We start from the raw sequence: 17,434 nt of genomic DNA, 5'->3' as shown, positions 1-17,434 counted from the left end.
AGTGACAGCCCTGGTGAACGAAGCTGTCCTTGGAGTAGCACTCTACTCAAGTAAGTGAGGATTTCTGTTTTTAAATGGATTTGCTTCAGTTGGGCAAACTAATGGTGAACAACTCTTCAAAAGGTCCAGACAAAGTTCCTTGCTCTCTGTTGCACTCTGTACTACAAAAACCCAGCAGCTTTTCCAAGACATGCTGAAATTCAAACCAACCTACATTTTGGCAGTACGTGTTCATCATATGAACTAACCCTGAGGTTTTAACCTTGTAATTTTTTTCCATTCCATATATAGCTATACATAGAATAGCTTGTTGACCTGAAAAGGTTGACTAAAATGCCTATAAACTTTCAGTAGAACAAAAGAGAGGCTATGGGGATGTCTCCATACCAAGGCCCTACAATTCCCTACAATTTTTTTCGTAGAAATGAAGCTTCCAAGAGGTGACTTGCGGCAGTGTTACAGCGTAAGGAGGTAGTTCTATAATGCTCTGCAGGAGGCGCAAGCTTCCCAGATGCTGTGGGCAGGCAGGGACTACCAAAGGGAATGCTGAAGAAGGATGACTACCTTGCTTTGCTTGATCCATACAGCTGATTAAAGAGCCTGGTTAAATATTAATGCCTCTTGAATGCATTCAAATTTCAACTGGAAAAAGGGTACCTAAAACTGTTTTAATTTTCATTTTTTCTTCAAGACTAAGACAACAATAAAGCATTTTGTAAGTCTATGATACTCCTATAAAGATTCACATACCATTTTGCATATCTTTTCCTCATTGTTCCATTGTATTTTTAATGTTGCATTGACAGAGTAGAGAAAGTTTTCTGCCTATACAAAAATTGACAGTGTTCAACTTTATTGGGCCTTCTGATGCTTCACTGTCAAATCATACTGTAAATAGAAACACCCACAACTTTTCAAGAAATAATGAGGGTTTTCCACTGCTTTATGAAAGTCTTGAGGGACTCTCTAATAAGGCTGTTTAAGTTTCAGAATAAGGCAACAATGCAGAATCCTAAAGCGATATACAGGCACCTCATTAAAACTTCAAGTATGAGAACATGATTTTTCATTATTCATTTTTATCAGCACAGTAATTTATATTTGTGAGTTCATCAAACTCACAAAGCTGAGCACAAATCCAGTTCCTTATGGTTGTACAACAACCATTTCTAAGAGACCTCCATTCTTAACTTTAGAAAATTACATGTGCGGGCCAACCTAGCAAATCACTGGGTAAATATTCCAGCTCTTGAATACTTGAAATTCCTTAAACCCAGCTTTGGACAAGAAACATGGAATACTTATAAGATCAGCATATTTCCAAGTAATTTTGATGGAAATTCAGGTCATCAGTAATTTTACGGTATCTCAAATTAAGGTTCTGGTGTTCAATGATGGCAAAGAATTTCCAACAGATGGTATTTTCTCAGAAGGGTCTCTGATATTAAGAAATAATGAGGTAGGCTCTACTATTCCTCAGCAGACACATGGACTCAATTTTCACTTTGTATCTAAATGAAGCACGCCAAATTTCTTCCCTCATGCCCAAATACCCTTTTCAGATGATGAAAGATCAGGAACATCTTCACATACAACTTGTAACTCCAGTTCCAGTCAAAATCTGAAGTGGACTTAAGTGCTTTGAAGTTTGTTTCCCCTATTTATTGACTTTACCCAGCTTATACAGCTTGTGAAGCTTGAAGTGATTGAAATACAAACACAGAATGCCTACCTTATCCACATTCATTCTTTTAAACGATGCTTGCAGAAGCTTGAAGTTGTGAATGTATTCATGCTCCAGCTTTGCTTGAAACTTTACTTTCTTCAAGCTAATGCACCCTGGGAACAACATGTCCATGAACTGGCAGTAAGCTGCTCCTGTAACAAGAGAATGCATTGACATTAATCCAGATGCACCCAGCTAAGACCAAGCGGCATTTAATGTCGTTAGCAGAAAGCATGAGCAGAAAGCAACCGTGCTGAGTAAGTCTCTGCTGTGGTTGTCCAACTCTATGCACCCAAGATCTACTTGTCTAATGTACGATGAACAGTGTGACATACTCACTCCGTGGAGTTTTTCCATTCACTCTGGATGCACGCAGCACTGTTGTACAACAACTGAAGAACCACCATGACTAATGCAAAATGAATCTTTCTTCTATTTAAAACCGATGTTCTTGGAGTCCCTGTACACAGTAGGACTGTCCATACAGTGAGAAGATCACAGTCAGAATGGAAATCTCCTAATAAGCTCCTTCAAACTTCACAGCCCCCTGAATTCAGCCAAGCCAAGATCTTATTTTTTCTGGCAACTGAAGTTGGAAGCAATCCTATAGACTAGTGCCAATCAAGTCCAAGGCAATCATTCAAGACTGCATCAAACCATGATTTAAAATAAAATTGCAAAGCTCCAGCTTCCTAAAGCACACTAGTCGTTTCATCCCCTCTAAAAACAAGCTTCGTTACTGATCTTTATCGCCTGTGAAAAGCATTTAAATAAGCAGACTTTAGCACAGTCCACCCACTGTCCCTAATTTCAGAAGCTGGGCTGCCAGCTTTAGTTCTCACTTAAAACAAAAGGTCGCTAAGTTCAACTTTGAAGCCTATCTGAACTTACATATTAGTAGGTAGGGGTGTGTATCTATAACCAATCCAGCACAGTGTGACACTGAAAAACTTCTAAACAGCATACTGACTACAGCTAATAGGGATAGTCTTACCTTGTACGTAGAGATCTTCCCCCTACAACATTATCATGTCATTACCATTTGCAAAATAAGTCTTTATTGTTGACTAACTGAAGTGTTTGGAAATTAAGGCTCAAAACATTCAAGGAAATCAGAGTAAAACCAATTTCAGTTCTTCAGAAGAGAGAGTCCACAAATACGTTATAGTCAACAAAGATTCACTAAAGCCCATTTCTGAAGCATGGGGTTATCGAGGGTGTTAGGTCTCCACTTGAGCACACAGGCCAGGTAAATCATCACCTGAATGCTCATGACAAGTTAAATTTCACTTCCACAGAAAGACTTTTGTGTTCTTAGTGCAAATCTGTTTCAATAAGCTTAAGTGTCCAAAGCTCACCTGTGAGAACTATTTTATAAAAAATACTCCGCTTATTGCTCATGCAGAAACCCAATTAACAAATTGGACACCTGGCTTGCCCAGTTTTACAGGAGTGGCAACAATAATTGAAACTAACATTTTTCTCCATGGGTTTGGATGTGTTTTGACAGCACCAACTTTATGCATCAGATAGCTCTCATTCTGAGTCCATTCAAGCATCGTATAAAGGGTTACAGAGCTTGTAACTTCCCCAAAAGAGAAATAGAGAATAAGAGCGGAGTCCAAAAACATTCCTTAAAATACTGATATGAAATTTGATTGGGGACTTAACAAGATCAAGCCATAGTGCTGAAAACCACTTCCGTTAAAAAAAATAAATCTCTTAATCTTGCCTAGCTTTGTGGAGGAAAACTGTCAAAAAATATCTGATTTTCCAAGGACACCTTGTACTTAACTGCCTGCAATGGTTTTGATATGATTAGAAATCAAAGATATTCCCTAAAGTAAATAACCCTTCTGGCAAACTAAACATCAGATGACAAAATTTGCATCTTCTTATATAAAGCTACATAAACAGAATTAGTTATTCAAACCTCATCCTTAGGAAGGGAAATAGCAAATATGGAGCAACAGAAAAATGACATTACAATTAAAACTACGGTTATACAGATAGTGCATGGCTTGACTACATTTATTACTGTTTAATTTCATGCAAAAGGATTATTATGCAATCATTTCATGTCATAAATTGAATCTATTCCTAACTGCCCTTTCATCCCCCCCCATATCCCAATTATAAGCTTTACTCTGATATCTAAATAATTGCCTGGAGGTCTTGAAAATGTACTGTGCAACCTTTCATCTATATCCTTTTAGAGAACTAGAAGCCTAAAATGTTCACATGAGATTTCCTCCTCCTGCTCGTAATGCAAATTCCATTTGCTTGCCTTTAGACGGAGTCTTTCTTACTAGGTTTAAAGACTCTAGTTAAGACGTTTCCTTGTGTTTCTCCTCCTTATTCAGACGGTTGTTTCTGTATTTTGTGAGCCAGGAGGTGGTCCCGGGTCTGCACAGCGCTCGAGTGCAGAAAACACTGGCATACATCCACGTGACGGTACACACCCGGTCTCTCACACAATAATGAAGCCTGCTGCCAGACTCTTTCCCCAACAGGAGGATTTTATTACATCGACAAACGCAATTTATTAAAACGCTCCTTCCTGAAGTGCAGAGGCAACATACAGACTGAACTGAACGCTACCAACTACAGAAAGACCAAAGAAACTCTTTGTGACTCCCAAACGGCAGAAGAGAAAGTTAAATGTATCATAAGAATTAACTGGGACTACCTGATTTTAGGCATCAAAGATGTCTATATATATACACACAAATACACTTAATATCATATAGGCATTATTTATTTAGAATTTTGCCCCCTAAAGCCTGTAGCTGTCACCCTGCATTAGGATGCCAGCGCAGCAGAACCAGGACACTACTTTCTATGCTGCCAACTGTTGAGATTTCACGGAGGCAGCAGGAAAAGCAGGACTGTGGAAGTTATGCAAGATTGCAGTGCCTTCGCTTCACAGGCGCAGCACATAGACACGCGGTCCCCTGCATGCTGGGCAGCACTTTAGGTCTATTCAATGTACTGTGCAACTGATGTTCCAATGCAGCTGCCCGGGAAAGGAGTATCTTTAACACAACATACAGAACTGCAGTAGAGGTAACGATGTCATTGCTTCTGACAGATAGCTCTTGCATAATTTACATGAACAAATGGGTTTTTATGCCATTATGTTTTATTCAAGATTTAAAAAACCTCCCTACATTTTCTGGAAAAAAACACACCCCTAAAAAAACAGAACCAAAAAAACCTTACCCTAAACCTAACAAATCTCTACACCAGACTACCTGCCCAAAACTGCTCTCAGAGTACTTCTGTCTCTGCGACCAGGAAACTTTCGTATACATAAAAAAGCTTTTGTATACATAAAAAAAGCAAACACACGAAAAAGAAATAGTTTGAAATCTCTTCAAACAACAGATGAAAACTAAAGGTGGTGGCACTGCAGAAGAGATTACTGAATGTGGGAGACATGTCGATGTTAAAACCCTCCTACTCCGTATTAGCAAACCAGCAATTCTGAATCCCTGCGCAAAACCCCTTTCATTTTTCCATCCAGAATATTGACGCAGCCACCAATTACAAGAGATATTCAGGGGCCAGATGCCAAAACCAACTCGCAAACACAATTAGCGAGCAGGAACTCCACGCTCGCTTTCACGGTGAAGGGCGCGGCGGCAGCCCAGGAGGGCTGCTCCATCCAGCTGGCACACCCGGCTACCAGCAAAACCGTTCTACTTGACTCGTTTCTAATACTTATAGGAAAATAACGGAGTGAAGTCACTATGGTGAGTCTTGGTAGCGTTGAATCTGGCGGGCACACTCCATGCTGCTGCTTCGGTCCGAGGGGAGGCTTATGACTCATTTTCTTCCCCTCCTCTTCGGGAGGAATTTCGCTGCGGCCGAGATGGAAAAGCCGAGCAGCACCGCTGGCTTCAGGCACGGCCGCGTGTGGCCGGCCGCACTGCCAGCCAGCTGCTTGTGCCGCTGGGTTTTGGTGCATTTCGGTGGGTTTCCTGGGCAGGCAGAGGAGGGGCAGGGCTGCTGGCGCAGCGTTCAGGCGCAGCAGAGCCAAGCGAGAAGTGAAAAGGTTGTTGTTAAGGCTAGATTCGTCTCTCTCTCTCTCCCATCTTGAGGCTGATCCATCCAAAAATGTAAACTAGTGTTTTCTTGATAATCAGAGACGCTTCTGCTTCTGACTATTCCAATCACAAGGAAATTGAAGGAGATGGCAACGAAAACAAGAGAACACCATTCACTGCATGTTTTTACTGCTCAGAAAACCTCCTAGATTGCAGCTGAAGAGCAAGATCAGATACTTGCTTTTATGAACAGGTATATTTATACATTTATAAATGAAAATCACAGTATTATTTGCACACTATGAAATACTATAATATGAGCACAAGCATGCCCAAGTTAATATTTGCCCTCTACAGGAGTAGTCAGGTCATTCTTTCACATCCTGTCCCTCCTTGTTCATCCCCCCATCCCTGCACCACATGGAGGCAAGACCTCAGCAAGTCACAAAAAACCACAGCAGACAACGTGGGAACACAAAGGGCCTGTGAAAAGGCAGGGCCTGGCTCTGTGTGTGGGTGCGTTAGTTTAGTCCTGAGGTCAAAACCACAGCAGAAGAAACTAAGCTCCAAACTAGAATTTTGCTGGAAACGTTTAATAGAAATTTGGATCTAAAACCAGCATGCAATTCAAGCTTAAGCGTTTTAACTGGGCCTCAGTTTGATTTTCAGACCCTTATTTTTGAAATACTACATTTGTGAAAAGGACTGACTGCACCTTTTTCTGTAATTACATTTTTTGTTTGCTTTAAGGATTTTTTTTTTAAGATAATCTAAAAAAAATATCCTGTCCCATTAGACAGAAATTCCTTCAAATTATTCATTCACTCCAAAGTTGCAACAACCTAAGCACGCATTTGGAAAATACAGCATTATTTGTATGCACGTTAGTCATAAGTGCCTCAGCTCACTAGAGCGACGGTTGCTAACACTGATGGGAAAATGCACACACCCTGTGTTTCTGTTGCTGAGGGAACAAAAAAAAGGCAGTAACTTGCAAGGCGCATGCGTGACATAATATTTTTGATAAGAAATGGGGGAAAAAAGTGAAGACCAACAACCACGGTGTGCAGTACAGCAGCACTGTGAGCTTACCTTCTGCTTCCAACCTCCTAGAATCGCTTCCTTGGAAGCGACACAAAGGTAGGAACACAACAGGCTTCTGATGTAGGTATTAGAATATGGGTTTTTATTTAGATTTCAAATACGTGTTCTTCCATTATGTCACTCAATTTTTTCTTAAAAAGCTGGGCATGTCTGTGAGCTTAAAGTTGTGTTACCTATAGCCCTGTGTTTAAGCAATGGTACAGCTCATGTTGAGCGCTCCATCAGAGGCCACAGCCTTCCCACTTGTATTTGCACTTCTAGCAACACCTGTATGACCGAGGACATGGGTCAAACTTCTGCTTCTCCAATAAACAAAAAACACACTGACTTCAGAGATTGCAGTCCATTTCCTGGCAAATGTTCGAGCCCACTGCAATTTACTGCCTTAGTGGTAGAGAAGCCAGATGTGCACCGGCAAAGCAATGCTGGCTTGAGCTTTGCTCTTTCCACTAAGCCTTGGGAGGGCACTTAAAAAAAAAAATTAAATACAAGTGATCCAGATTAGGGTGCAGCCCTGCACTCCTGCAAAGAGCTGCAGGAGCAGAGCTCCTGCGAGGGCAGTGAGTGCCTGCATGCAGACAGCAGCTCTGCAGAGCAGCGCTGCCACAGAAAACAACATCCAGAACTACCTACCTCCTACAGACCTTACCCGCCCGGACAGAGATGCATGAAACTGAACGATGTTTGCTTTGGAAACTCTGCTCACTGCAGGTGGGGCTTTTGTGGGATGCAATCCAGGATATCCACTGATCATTTTAAATAATGGATAGTGGAGGGAGGTTTCCGCAGTGTTAGCTTGTATTCTCTTCAATATGCGCATCATTAAGCTTCTCATTAAAAACTCTGCTCTGTAAAATTTATACTTAATTTTTAGTAATAATTTATTTTGGAGTTCATTAATTTTGAAATGGGCAGACCAACCAGAAAAATTTCAGAAAACACAGTTCCCATTTAACTTAAAATAGCTGTGTAATCCATCTTGACTAAAAAAACAACCATAGCAGGCAAAATCTAACAAGCTCTTTAAAAAGGGGGGAGATTAAGCAAGCAATGGCAAGTGACAACTTTATAAGTAATTAAACAGATAAAGAAGCAAAAGCCTTGTTAAAGTTCTATTCCTCCTGAATTCTTAATGAATAACATTAAAATGTATATATATATTTCAGCCTATATATAAATTTATATAATATATATATATATATAACATTATATTATAATTATATATAATTATAATATAATGTTTATGTAATGTAATATAATTATTATAATTATATATATATATATCTGGAAAGAGTCCAGTGGAGGGCCAGAAAGATGATACGGGGCCTGGAGCATCTTCCCTATGAAGGAAGGCTGCGAGTCCTGGGTCTGTTCAGCCTGGAGAAGAGACAACTGAGAGGGGATCTTATCAATGTGTATAAATACCTGAGGTGTGGGAAACAGAGGGATTTGGCCAACCTCTTCTCAGTGGTTTGTGGGGATAGGACAAGGGGCAATGGCCACAAGATAGAGCACAGGAAGTTCCGCACCAGCGTGCAAAAGAACTTCTTCACGGTGAGGGTGACAGAGCACTGGAACAGGCTGCACAGGGAGGTTGTGGAGTCTCCCTCTCTGGAGATATTCAAGGCCCGTCTGGACGCCTACCTGGGCAGCCTGCTCTAAGGAGCCTGCTTTGGCAGGGGGGTTGGACCCGATGATCTTTTGAGGTCCCTTCCAACCCCTTCAATTCTGTGATATATATATATATATATATATATATATATATATATGTATACATATATATATATAGGCTGAAAGTCTCAAGACACTGTTTTGCAAGCTTCCCCAGAAATTTTTGGAAACGATCTTAAATGCGATCATCAACATCCATTATATCCCTCTAATCCTAAACATCATATGGAAGACATTGCAGCGTCATTTACACTGAGCATCCTCTGTGTTGCAGGACCCCAGAACAACATGCCAGTTCCTTGAAACATGGCTTGGTTTCACAGTGCATCGAGCCATGTTTTAAGCACGTTTCCAAGCTGCTCTAGTGACCCAGACTTTGCGAGGTTGCAAACTGGAAAAAACAACGTTGAAAGATGCTTCAGCTCAGCTCAGCCTGCACTAACACACCAGGCTGTGCAGAAACCGTGCCGGCACCAAATGCCCCAGCAGGGTGCTGTAACGCGGATTTTAGTAATATACTTGGGTTTATATAGACACTGAGCAAAATACACATTCTGAGGCAGGAAAAATGAAACAAATCCTGTGCATGTAAGTCCCTCAGAAGAGGGGAGCAGCTCTCCTTGCTGCAACGTGTCAGCCATCACAAGGGACAGCGGCCCACGGAGACTGTGGAGAAGCTCTCCCCAGAATCCCAAGCCCTGCAGGCAGCACAACGCCACACGCGGAATGACATCTGCTGTGCCAGCACACCGCTCTCCTTGCTTTGAGATGGAGGGTGGAGTACCAATAAACGCATCCATACAGTGCCCATGTATGCTCACAGGAGGTACACCAGTTGAGATATGGTACCAGCTACAGAAGTTGCCACATGAAAAACACCCAATTGCAACAATGAGAAAAGCAACAGAGTCTAAAATTTCAAAATGCTGAACCATATGCTCTTGTGATGGAATGGTCATTTATTAAAAGTCAGGGAGATGATAAAACACAGTTAATCCTTGATCCTTGCATACAAATCCTGAAAGAGGAAGTCTGTATGCACTGGAAAGCAAACGATTTACAAGTTTATAACTCTATTGAGAATATTCAAATGGGTGGGGGGCTTATTCTGCATCTCCTTCACCTCAAAGGCTTACATGAGCAGAGCTAAGACAAAAATCACACTTCGCTTTAGGTTGCATTTTCTTTTCTATATACATTTACCATTTCTAGTTTCCTTGCTCATAATTTACAGCTTGTGTACTTTGTTATTTCTTTATAAGTGATGTGCAAGCCCTCTGTAGTCTCCTGCAACGTTCCCCTGGCTGACTCTTATTTTGAATATACTCTCACGTAGCAGTCAAACACTCCTGAAAAGCCTTGTAACAAGTTCACGGTATTCCCTACAGATGAAAAATGGCCTTAGTAAAGAAAATTCAGTTATAAGCTATTTAGTCAGAATTGTTTTTAAGAAGCCACTGTGTATTCATTACAAAAATAGCATGACTCCCAAGAAACAACTAGTGTCATAACTCATTTGAAGCTCTTATTCCCCATGCATATGGGTGTTGCACATGGGCCCTAATACATTAAATCTTTTCAGTTTTTCCTCTATTATTCTTCACTCAGCTGTACCAAATTAAATGCTCCCAAGCCTACTGCCCACCTAAAGGCAATGCACGCTATGCCTTAAATTATAAATATGGATCATAACCTTCATTTCCAGGCTAACAATCTTCCATGAAGCCAAACCCAGAGACCAAAACTGACAAAATGACACACCTAAAGCTTAGGGAAATGTTTTACTGAGAGGTGCTTGGGGAGATTGTCCCTCTTGTGTTGTCAAAACTAAATTACCAGAGGAGCTGCACACTAAATGTAGGCTCTCTGGTGCTGCATCCATCCATAACCTGGCCTTTTTGGCACATCACAACTACAGCAGGCATTCAGAAAGCTCAGGGGACACTACACGTTGCTCGGCCTAGTTAGCAAGGACAAACACAAGACTCATGAAGAATACGAACACTTTATGACTAGTCCAGCCTCTTCTTTTGCCACCTCTCATCCTAGCTCTGCTCCTGTAACTGGCAATTGGGGAACAGGCTGGTACTTCCCTGCACACATACTATCCAAGCTGTTTCACACCGGGGCAATGAGGAAAAACAAGAAGGGCTGACTGTCTTTTCTTTATTATGAACTATCAGGTTAAGCTCTAGGTATGCCTTTCAGCTCTGAATAAAGCCCTCAGCAAAGGCAGAGGGTCACATTATTCCTTACTGCTTAAGCTTGCGTTGACCAAAATTATCGCTAGGCTGGCTGCAAAATGTAGGCACATGCGAGGTCTCACAGACAGGTGCTAAAGATGACTGTACAGCACATATAGGTGGCTCATGCCTCCTAAAAGTAAAGCCTCTGAGCTCTACATCCGGACTTAGCACCCTCAACCCCACCCCACTTTGTGGTCTTGCATTTATCTTTTTCTGGCCTTTCGATTGCTCCTTGTTAGCAAAAACGAACAAAACCTGAATAGTCATATCACAGCATGACAAACCTTAATGCTTTTTTTTTCTTAAAAGTGGGTTATAAAAATTCAGTTGCAGTGGCTCTGCAGTTCACCATTAATGCTGTGAAACGCTTCACAGTGTTACAGAGGTTCCCACATATTCCTTCTCTTTGAAGTCCCTGAGAAATGCTCATGTTTTACAGAAACTAATGTTAAGCTGGATGAAGGCTGCCAACGCTTTAAGGAGCATCAGCCAGAGGAATGCCAGGAAGAATGAATTAGTTCGGCTGCTCCCAGGCTCTGGTCCACGCTGTGCCTGCTGGTGCTCTGCTTGCTAGCTGGCCAGTCGCTTCTGCTACTGCTCCTCTTAGCTTCCGTCTTGCAAACTACACTAGGAGTACACTGAAACTATCTGCGTGTGAAACAAATCACTCATAGTTTACATGGTGAACTAAATTAAGTAGAGACAGATTCCCAAATTCTCCCTCTCTCCACTCCCTGCAAAGATGTCCTGCATCAGCACGTGAGAAACCAACTGCAGTCTCAGATGGAAAGGATATCTGTCAGTAGGACTGCTGGATCATCGCAGACACCAAAGCATACTAGAGTTTAGCAGAGTTCAGCAATGCAGAGATGAAAGTGCTCTGTACCACAGAAGGCACTGTGCTAGCAGGGGAGAGTACTTCTTCATATAAGGAGATATTAAAGCCCATTTGGGGACTGTACCAAACATCAACCTGAAAGTAAAAATACATGCGTATCTGGACTACCAAACCAAATGGTGAAATTCAAGTTTACAGGTTTGACCCACTAGGATATGAACATCACAAAATCATCAAGTAACAACAGCAATTAATGCAAACCAGGAAGTTCTAAAGGAAGAAAAAATTTAATTTTACGCAGGATGGAGTAAGAGCTCTTAATGAAACAACCTTTTTTCAGTCCTTCCCTTGTGGTATGCCCTAAAATCCTCACTGGAGGTCACAGAAACAGTTGTATAAGAAGCTGTGCAATGAAATGGGACAGTGCTTTTGTGACAGTTTCCATGTTTTTCTCCTGCCTGCCCAGCCCTGCTGAAGTCTATCTCGATCTGGCTCTTAAGCATCTTTAACTTGTATTCCGCATAACCAGACTTCCTTTAGATTACCTCTTCCCTTTTTTTTTTTTTTTTTTTAAGCCCACACACATTTAACTTGATGGAGAATTCACTTCAAAAGCTTCCTTTCAACTACTTAAGAGCACATAAATAGCTATGGAGGAACAAGTCAATAACATGGCTAGTGTACTTCCTGTTTCAAACAATGGCAAACGTAGGGTATTTTAGGATGAAAATGTCCCTTTTCTTCTATCTTTCCATCTCCTCATATATATATATATATATATATATATATATATATACACACACACATACCCCTATATAAACACACACGTGTGCACATACCCATGCGTATATTTCCTCTGTGTGTAATTCACCAAAAGAAAATACATTGACTAACTTCCGGACCTGTAAATATAACAACAGCTAAGTACAACATTTCAGTTCCAAGCTTAGTAACTGCCAGAAAGGTTATTTCCCATGTTCTATGTCTTTAGTTACTCATTTTATATCAGTTACTTGCACGCACTTTACCCTGCACTTCTTCAACCTTGGTTTCATACTCATTGTGCAATTTCAGCATGCAAGACTGATTCTGCAGATGAGATTTTAAAAAATAATTAAACAATATGCTACAAGGATGTCATCATCTAATGATTTTCTGAACCTTTCAGGGAATATCTATGAGACTGAAATTTTACCCAGAATGGTAGGTAAATTCACATTTGAATGTAAGACCCCATTTATGCATTTCAACCGGACCACTAAATAGTGGAAATGTGGTAATGTGGTTTCAGTTCTATGTACTTAGAGCATTGTCTTCTTAAGTAAGATATTCCCAGCATGTCATTTGCCTGGAAGTAGCAATCTAGCTAGATCTCCTCCAACACAAACATCTTCAAATTTAAAAATCACAGCAGGAAATCAGAAAGAATCACTCCCCAGGGGCATCTGTACTCTCAGTAAAACATCAGCCTTTCTCTGTGTCATTTCTAGTCATCAGCTAGTTACAGACCCCGTTGTTTAACATGCATCTTGTAATTTCCACTCTGATTAACCAAACTGGCCAAAGTATTCAAACCATTACTCCTTTTTTTAGCATTCATTACTGAATTTATTTACAAGAATTCAGTTACATTTAAAGAGAAACAGGCAGATTTTCTTAGCAAACTTTGAAAGCACCTTACAGCAGTTAAATGTTGATTTCCTCAAACCTCTGTTTTTCTTTTCAGTCATACACGTGATCATCTGCAAACACCAGCAGGGTTTCAGGACCCTTACCTGGAAGAAACAGGTTCTGGAGAACTTTGCTCGCTTGGCTTTTCAGTAATCTATGTCACTTTTTAGTTATGTCCACTCTACGTTTGAAAAGTTACCACCCTAGTAGCTTTAAAACACATGAAAAAGTCTTATCACTGTATTCTTTTCTTACTCAGTCAACCTTTTTATTACTTCTATGCATCTCCTGCTACATTCGTCCTGTTCACCTCCGCATTTGCTATGCTTTCTCGTGGCACCTTATCTTTTCATGATTAACATGCACACAAAAACTTTTCCTTTGTACATACATTAGTCTCTTTTCACAGAGTAACTGCTTTATGTCAAAGCTAAAAGTGATCTATTTTCAACAAATCAGGCTTTTAAAGTGGTTTTTAAATAAACATTTGTAGAGCATGCAATACTTTCTTACCTGAACACAGTTGTTCGACTTTTGTATAGTTTAAAGCTAGTATATCATTAACCCATGCGATGATGTCATGTCTGCTCATAGTCTCTTGGGTTATAGAGGTAGAGTACACGTTGACCGCCATTCCCCAGCTAAGAAAAAAAAAGGACAGAAAAGTATGTTTGACATTTTGATAATTGTTTTCTGGATACAATGAATTCAGACTTCTTATTCAAAGAAAGAAGGAAAAGTTCCATCAGTGCAGAACCTTCTCTCCTTTACTGAGAAAGGTTTATTTTTGACGCTTTGACAACATATAACACTGTGTCCTCTTGTCCTCTATGAGTGCATTTCTCTTGATGTCATTGTGAACTTAAATAAGTCACAAATGTACAGTATTCTCCTTAATGCCAATAAAGGAGGAACAAAAAGAGTCAAACATAGCCTAAAGATATAAAGACAGAATCGGAAACCTGGGATTTCTCAATGCCGTGCTGTACAAATACATTGATTTGACACCTCTGCCTTAGTTTTTGCTAAGGCACGATGATCCAGTTTCCCAAATCTGCATTTAATTTTCAGATAACTTCTAGAAAATGTTCTACTTGCTCAAATACCTATTTCTGACTGGGATAGGACCTTTTGTATGATTAATTCAGTACCTAACAGTCACAGAGTTAACACCATAGAGCGAATCCGTTTTACAATCTTACCAACCTCTATCCTGAAAGTAACTCACATTTGCAACCCCAACAGTATGTTTGGAAAGCTGTTTCAGAGCTCAATTTCTCTAAATCTTTACAATCATTTCCTGTCAGCTTAAACCCATTTGTTCTTCTGCCAGCATTATCCTCCAGCTCTAATGGCTTTTCGTCCCCAGAGCTGATTTTATAACATGTTACAGACTGCAATCAGAGCCTATCCCAATGCCCAGGTAGGTTAGATTAAACAAATCAATTTTTCAAGTCTCTTGCAAAGTCAGATCTTCATTTGCTGGTCATGCCAGCAGTGATTCTCCAGCACAGCTGAGCAGAATTCCACAATGTTCAGACAACATTTCAAGACCTTGGAAAAGGGCCCTTTGCTGAGTATCCGCACAGTCACATCATTTCAAACATTTTCATCTTAAATACATCTCTCCAGTTAATTAAGGTCCTTTTCTGCAAGTAGTTCTAATTCATTGTAGCATTTATCATCAGTCCCCACGTGCATCTTACTGAATTTTATTTCCCATCATTCTACGCTAGCCATATCTTTCTGCTGCAAGACATTGCTCAGAGAAAAGATGTGCGTATTCATGTTTATCTCGTCAATACTTTCGAAGAACTGAGCCAAGAACATTCATAAATACAGTAAATAACATTCCCAAGACTAATCCGGGAAGTTCACTAATAACAAGCCACGTATGACATGTCTCAGAAATGATCAAGTAGCCAACAAACTTGCAATATTATTCTTGAAAAGAAATGGTTTCCTGAGGACTCTACACCTTTGCCTCTAGCGACATCCCGTAGCTCACACTTCACTGGCTGGCTCTGGTGCTAGCCCTGCTGCCCCTGCTGTAGACCTCAACCTTCTTTTCAGTGAAAGAGAGCGGGACCTCCTCTGCGGGATCGGAGGGTTGCATGGATTATTTCCTCTGAGATTTTGCAAAGATATAACTGTTTGAAGCCTGATAAACAATTTTGGAGACAACACCAAGAGGTTAACTCCATCTATTTTTAAGTATGCTGGAGCAACCTCAAAAAGTGTACAAAAAAGAAAAACAAAAAAACAAGAAAACAGCAGCATAAAATTTGACTCAGTAACATTTAAGTGTATAATTACATACAGCATTAAAGAACGAGGTGACGAAATTCCTAATATAGGTAACTTTCTACAAAACATTTTTACAGGCACAGGAGGTTGTTCAAATTGTCTGCATCTACTGTCAAAGAGATCCAAATCCCCGATAATTTGCCTTGGAAAGGGGGGTGGGGGTGGGAAACAGGCCAGTAAGAGACAACAGGCTCCAAAAATTCATGCTCTGATAGTCAGGGTGTGACATAGCCAGCAGTGCCAGGAATTCACTCAGAACCAGGCTGCCCCTCGACCCACTTCTGTTCTGAAGTATGGAAGAAACCAGACTATCTTCAGCCTTCCTGCAGGCTCCTGGACACAACTGATTGTACCAACAGCACTGAACTCACTGTGACACTCAGCAAAGGCTGTTTTCTTGGCACACATTAAGTGCTTGGACTGAACTGAGAGCTAGGAACAAAGTTTTAGAAACAGGGAGTGCCCTTTTATTCCTCAGACTACATCATCGTGGCTCATCGTGAAAGCTTAGCTTCAACATCGGGATGGAAGAGGGACTGAACAGGCAAACAGCATCTTTGTTACTAATGCCATCTGAAGGTTAAAACATTTTAAACGTGTTTTTCACTGTTATTTTCAGCCTCTTTGTATAGATAAGAAACTAACAAAGATACTAACACTGTCACTACTAAACTGACATGTTTAATATTGTTTATAAAATCCGTTCAAGTAACAACTTAGTAGTGAATTTAACATTCACTTAAGATTCAGAATAGTGAGTTTGATATCAAACCAACAGTTTAATAGGAAACAATCCACTTAACTCTAAAGAAGCCAAAGATACTTAGAAGATAGCATTTGAAATAAAGCTACACTGGTTTTGTAATTGTCATTAGCTCACCCAAATTTTCATTGGCCTCTTTAGGCCAGGCAGAAGTCAGAACAAGCATGGGCTGCCGGTAGTGAAAACAGCAAGGCTATCCTGTGAAACAGATCAAGAAACCCACATGCGGGAAGGAAGCAGAAATTCCCTCATTGTACTCTTCCAAAAGCAACTGCGGAGAGAAATGCCTGTCTTGCTGCAAGTGACAGGAAGGCAAACAAGCTCCCTGCCACACGGGACGGAGGACTCCACGTCAGGAAATGGTGAGTAAATGAACAAATGTGACTTTTATAATGTTACTCTGAAGGGTATCTGTAATATTACTTATGCTGTGCTCACAAATGAAAGGAATTATTACAATCTGCGGGTCAAATAAAAGCTCAGGCTATTTGTTAGAGACAACAGCTTTACATTTGTATACACAGGTATGCATGAGTGGGTATCAATACAATTTTAAACAAAGTAAGCAGACTGAATCAGAATTTCTGTTTAACAAGTCAGTAACGTGCCATTGCCTTTATTCACAGCAACCTGTTAACATCTGTCTGAATGTCCCATGGCTGCATCTGCTGGAAGAGGCCACCACGTCCCTGGCTGTTTTGTCCCCCACCCTTCTCCAGCCACGACTTAAATAAACACCGCTAGGAAAGGTTTCCTTTACGGAACACACGCTCTAATTCGGTGCTCAGATACACGCGTATCCTGTTTGCCACACAGCCAGACCTTCAAAAAAGAAAAAAAATAGAAAAACGTAGGCAGAAGAGCTGCCATACACGGCGATGGACAAAAATCCCGGTGCTTGAAATCCGCAGCTGGGGCCAGGCTTTTCGCGGTGACTCTGCCCTGGGTGCTGAGCTACGCTGAAAACTCTCCTCGAGCTTGGGAGCAGCGACAAACATCTGTAACGTGACGCACGAGGACAGCTGGGCAGGTGGAGACCCACAGCCCTGCGGACAGCCA

The 17,434-nt window shown here is 40.8% G+C and overlaps 1 protein-coding gene and 1 long non-coding RNA gene across 8 annotated transcripts in view; one reads left to right on the top strand and one right to left on the bottom strand.

Annotated features, from left to right (window-relative positions):
* MAPRE2 (microtubule associated protein RP/EB family member 2) overlaps window positions 1–17,434 on the bottom strand; it is a 98,025-nt gene that overhangs the window by 24,788 nt on the left and 55,803 nt on the right. For 5 of the 7 annotated variants that reach the window (XM_035553190.2, XM_050708937.1, XM_035553187.2 and 2 more), the window contains 2 exons: window positions 13,819–13,946; window positions 1,733–1,878 (listed from right to left, as the gene is read on the bottom strand). In XM_035553190.2, the coding sequence (XP_035409083.1) occupies window positions 1,733–1,878; window positions 13,819–13,939 (267 nt within the window). In that variant the 5' untranslated portion in view covers window positions 13,940–13,946. The remainder of the gene's footprint in view (window positions 1–1,732; window positions 1,879–13,818; window positions 13,947–17,434) is intronic. The other 2 variants (XM_050708938.1, XM_050708939.1) reach the window with 1 other exon arrangement.
* On the top strand, window positions 5,300–17,183 carry LOC118251246 (uncharacterized). The gene is made up of 4 exons (XR_004779727.2): window positions 5,300–5,481; window positions 5,875–6,028; window positions 16,517–16,737; window positions 17,002–17,183. It is a non-coding gene; the product is annotated as an uncharacterized LOC118251246 (long non-coding RNA).

This window comes from Cygnus atratus, chromosome 2 (assembly GCF_013377495.2).
Source record: "Cygnus atratus isolate AKBS03 ecotype Queensland, Australia chromosome 2, CAtr_DNAZoo_HiC_assembly, whole genome shotgun sequence".
In the NCBI taxonomy this organism is placed as follows: domain Eukaryota; kingdom Metazoa; phylum Chordata; class Aves; order Anseriformes; family Anatidae; genus Cygnus; species Cygnus atratus.
This window is presented reverse-complemented; position numbering and strand designations above follow the sequence as displayed.